This window comes from Mandrillus leucophaeus, unplaced genomic scaffold (assembly GCF_000951045.1).
Source record: "Mandrillus leucophaeus isolate KB7577 unplaced genomic scaffold, Mleu.le_1.0 Scaffold371, whole genome shotgun sequence".
Classification (NCBI taxonomy): domain Eukaryota; kingdom Metazoa; phylum Chordata; class Mammalia; order Primates; family Cercopithecidae; genus Mandrillus; species Mandrillus leucophaeus.
Window position 1 is genome coordinate 594583 of NW_012103932.1, and position 4175 is coordinate 598757.

The 4175-nt window shown below is 45.7% G+C and overlaps 1 protein-coding gene across 1 annotated transcript in view; it reads left to right on the forward strand.

Annotated features, from left to right (window-relative positions):
- The window catches only part of CHRAC1 (chromatin accessibility complex 1), a 78998-nt gene extending 74855 nt beyond the window's left edge, over positions 1 to 4143 (forward strand). Inside the window, exons 4-5 of the mRNA XM_011990157.1 lie at positions 2537 to 2663; positions 3284 to 4143. Of these exons, the coding sequence (XP_011845547.1) occupies positions 2537 to 2663; positions 3284 to 3405 (249 nt within the window). The 3' untranslated portion in view covers positions 3406 to 4143. The remainder of the gene's footprint in view (positions 1 to 2536; positions 2664 to 3283) is intronic.
- Positions 4144 to 4175: the final 32 nt, after the last annotated feature.

Below are 4175 nucleotides of genomic sequence, written 5' to 3' on the forward strand. Positions count from 1 at the left end.
CCCCTACACTTTCTCGCGCGTCTTCGCCCCGCCCACCCCGCGCCGCTCCCTCCGGTTCCCGAGTTTTTTCGCCCCGCCTACCGCGCGCCTCTCCCGCCCTTTCTCTCGTTCCTTCGCTCCGCCCGCCCCTCCCTTCCTTGTGCACCTTCGCCCCTCCCACCCCACTGTCCTCCCGCCATTTCTCGCGCGCTTCCGTCCGGCAAACCTGTAAACTCCCGCGTTCCTCTGCGCGCCTTTCGTCCCGCCTACCTGTGCGCTCCCGTCCTCCCTCGCGTGCGGCGCGCAGTTTCCGGCTCTACCCGTGGGCGTTGGTGTCGAGTGGTGCTTTTCTCGTTAGGTTTTTTTGGGGGCTTTTTCGCCCGAGATTCCCACTCCCGGCGTTCCTTTTCTCGTCACTGGCCTGCTTCGTGATTTGGGGACCCTGACTCCTCCAATGTCCCGTGGGAGGTGCAGCCGGGCGCTTCACCTGCCACTTGAGGCTTTTTTCCCCGTAGGTGCGGTGCCAGCTCCAGCGGTCCGAGGCTTTCGAGCCCACCCGCCCGCCACACCTGGCCCCTCGTCTTAAGAGGCAGCACATACCCCAACCAGAATTTAAGGAAGTCCAGGGAACTTAGTTTTACAGCCTGTTTAGCATCCGTTTGGGTGCAAAATAGTTAATTTTGTCTTTTTTAAAGAAATTGCGTCTTGATAGTGTTAGGCCAGATGTTTTCCTGTTCTGAAACTGGGCCATGTTTCAGCTACACAGTTAAATGCTTTGGCTTGCCTTGGATTCCATTTTCTAGTCCCTACTTGTAGTTAAGTATATGATGTTCCGACAGTATTGGACTAGAACTAAGGGAAGTGGGAAATTACAGGTTTCTTGCCCGCTTTATATCAGAGCCATGTTTTCCTAGAGCCCAGGGAAATAATTGCATATTCGGCAATTATTGCACCTACGCCACAAACAGCCAGAGGGAAAGTGACCCTGGGGTCATCTGGGGGCATTTGTGTTTTCCTGTACAGTTTCATTCTATTGGTATTAAGGAATGAGGATTTATGCAGGCACTTCTGATCCCTTATTTTCTGAGATAGAGTTGCCCAGGCTGGAGTGCAGTGGCGTGATCTCGGCTCACTGCAACCTCTGCCTCCCGGGTTCAAGTGATTCTCCTGCCTCAGCCTCCTGAGTAGCTGGGATTACAGGTGCTTGCCATCACACTTGGCTAATTTTTGTACTTTTTGGTAGAGACAGGGTTTCACCATGTTGCCCAAGTTGGTCTTGAACTCCTGACCTCTCGTGATCCGTCTGCCTCAGCCTCCCAAACTGTTGGGATTACAGGCCACCATGCCTGTCTTTCTCATCCCTTATTAACTGAACTAGATGCATTAAAGTCAAAACCTTGAGAAAGGCTCAGTTCAGCCTCTGTAAAAATGAAGACTTGGCCCTGCTATAAGAACTGGGGTGCAGGAGGGAGAAGATGATCAGTTCCGGTTGTTGCATTAGGTCTGAGGATTGTACGTTAGTTTCTAGAATAGAAAAGTTTCGGCAAAACGTGAGTTGTGGTCACTATGGTTGTAGGTGAACCACCTTAGAAACAGTGTATGCAAATAGAAGACTAAAAATGTATTACTGAGCCAAATAGAATTTTTGAATGGCTTTTTGCTTCTTTCTTTTTTTTTTTGAGACAGTCTTGCTCTGTCTCCCAGGCTGGAGTGCAGTGGCGCGATCTCGGCTCACTGCAAACTGCGCCTCCCGGGTTCATGCCATTCTGCCTCAGCCTACCCAGTAGGTGGGACTACGGGCGTCCGCCACCATGCCCGGCTAATTTTGATTTCGTGTTTTTAGTAGAGACGGGGTTTCACCGTGTTAACCAGGATGGTCTCGATTTCCTGACCTTGTGATCCACCCGCCTCGGCCTCCCAAAGTGCTGGGATTACAGGTGTGAGCCAACACTGCTGGCCGCTTCTTTTTTTACTCTAGAGGTTGGCCATTAAACAGTTATGATTAATCTTTTTCATAAGTTAGACATCTAAAGCCTCTGGAAAATGCCTGCTTCTCTGCCAGTTTTGATACCGGCTTTGCTTTCTTTCTGACCTCATGTTTTTCTTTTCCCCAGTGATTGATTTCTTTCTTTCTTTTTTTTTTTTTTTTTGAGACGGAGTCTCGCCCAGGCTAGAGTGCTGCAACCTCCAACCTCCACTTCCCAGGTTCAAGCGATTCTCCTGCCTCAGCCTCTCAAGTGGCTGGGATTACGGGCACCTGCCACCTTGCCCAGCTAATTTTTGTATTTTTAATAGAGATGGGGTTTCACCATGTTGGCCAGTGTGATCTCAAACTCCTGACCTCAACTGATCCGCCTGCCTCAGCCTTCCAAAGTGTTGAGCCACCACACCTGGCCTCCGCAGTGATTTCTTGTAATTTAAGAAACCAAGATAATCTGAAGTCTTAATGTAATTTTAAGCCTGATAATAAGGTATCAGCAATGTAATTTTACAAAATTAAGCTCTGTGGTACATTTTCAAAGCACACCTTTTATTTTCCTTTTTCATTTTGTTTTAGGAGCTCTTTGTTCAATGCCTAGCCACCTATTCCTACAGACACGGCAGTGGAAAGGAAAAGAAAGTACTGACTTACAGTGATTTAGCAAATACTGCACAGGAATCAGAAACTTTTCAGTTTCTTGCAGGTACTTAGTCTTTGAAACATTCTGGTTAAAAAATGATTAGTAATCAATAGCTCTTTCCCCACCCCTTGCCTCCCTTCTGCTTTCATGGAATTAGACTTTTTGCTACTCTTTCCAGGCCGCAAAGTGCTATGAGCTGTCACAGGAAGATACTTTTAGTCTTCTCTGAATGTGTGTGTTATGTGGTCCACCTAGAACAACAGTGAAGCCAACAGCATTCAGAAGATGTTGGTTGGCCGCCTGTGCTGGGCAGTCCTTTACAGGGACCCTTCCTGCCACTGAAGGGAAAACTCAGGGTGGGTCCACATGCCCATAGTTAGAGCTTAAGTCTGCCCTGGGGCTAGCCTAGCCTATCTCAGGTAATCGGGCAGGGTTGCTTATAAAAGCAGCTCATAGAGACACCATGGTTTGTACTCAGTGGAATAATGGAAAGAGGCCTATAGCATTTGTTAGGAGACAATGCTAGTTTCTGTGATATTTTACCCAGAAATGTAGCCTGAATTTCATCTTGTTTTGGAACCTCTTGTAGAGGTCAAAGCAGGAACTAGTACATTTTGAAATGTGCATTGCTGTGTTCATAGTCTACCATAACCAATTGCTGATGTAAGCTTTATGTTTTTAAGATATATTACCAAAGAAGATATTAGCTAGTAAATACCTGAAAATGCTTAAAGAGGAAAAGAGGGAAGAAGATGAGGAGAATGACAATGATAATGAAAGTGACCATGATGAAGCTGAATCCTAAACCAAAAAAGTGCTTTAAAAACCAGCCTGGCGAGGACTGCCCTGGACCCGCTCCACTGTCTATAAGTAAACACAGCACTGCCCGCTTTTAGCGTCTTCACTTCCTCACAGACTTCCAGTGCGTGATATTCTTTCGAGGTATTCTTTCCAGGTCAAGATTGAGCGCCTCATGCACCTGCGCCACAAACAGCCAGAGGGAAAGTGACCCAGACAGCAGTCCCTCCTTGACAGGCCCACCCTGCAGCTCAGGCACCAAGAAAGCAGCCGATACTGGCAGCCATTGCAGCTCCAAACTGCAGAGGCAAGGCCAATTTTAACTTTTCAATTTACAGTCGATTTTGAAGAACTTCTATGTATCAGTTATGTAAATTCATGTATGTATATTTTGGAATCAGTTCTTATAAACAGCTCGATTCAGTTTTAGCTAAATATATAGTTTATAGGTCGTATGTTATATTTGAATTTTTGTCTTAAGTTGACTGTTCAGATATTTTTCTACTGTAAAGAAACATACTTTTCTGTTAAAGATCTGTACATGTTTTTACAGTAAAATGCTTTATGAAACTAGTTCTAGAGCCCTCTGTGGCTTTAAGGCCTTGCTTACTGCCTGCAAATTTTGAGAAACTTAAAAATAAGCATTCTAACACTTTATTCCCACAGAAAAATTCCAAGTCAAATTATCAAATCAAATACAAAAATAAGTCTTACCTCTTGTATAAGCATGTTGTACTAAAAAAAAGTTTTGAAACATTTTGTATATTGAAGATCTCT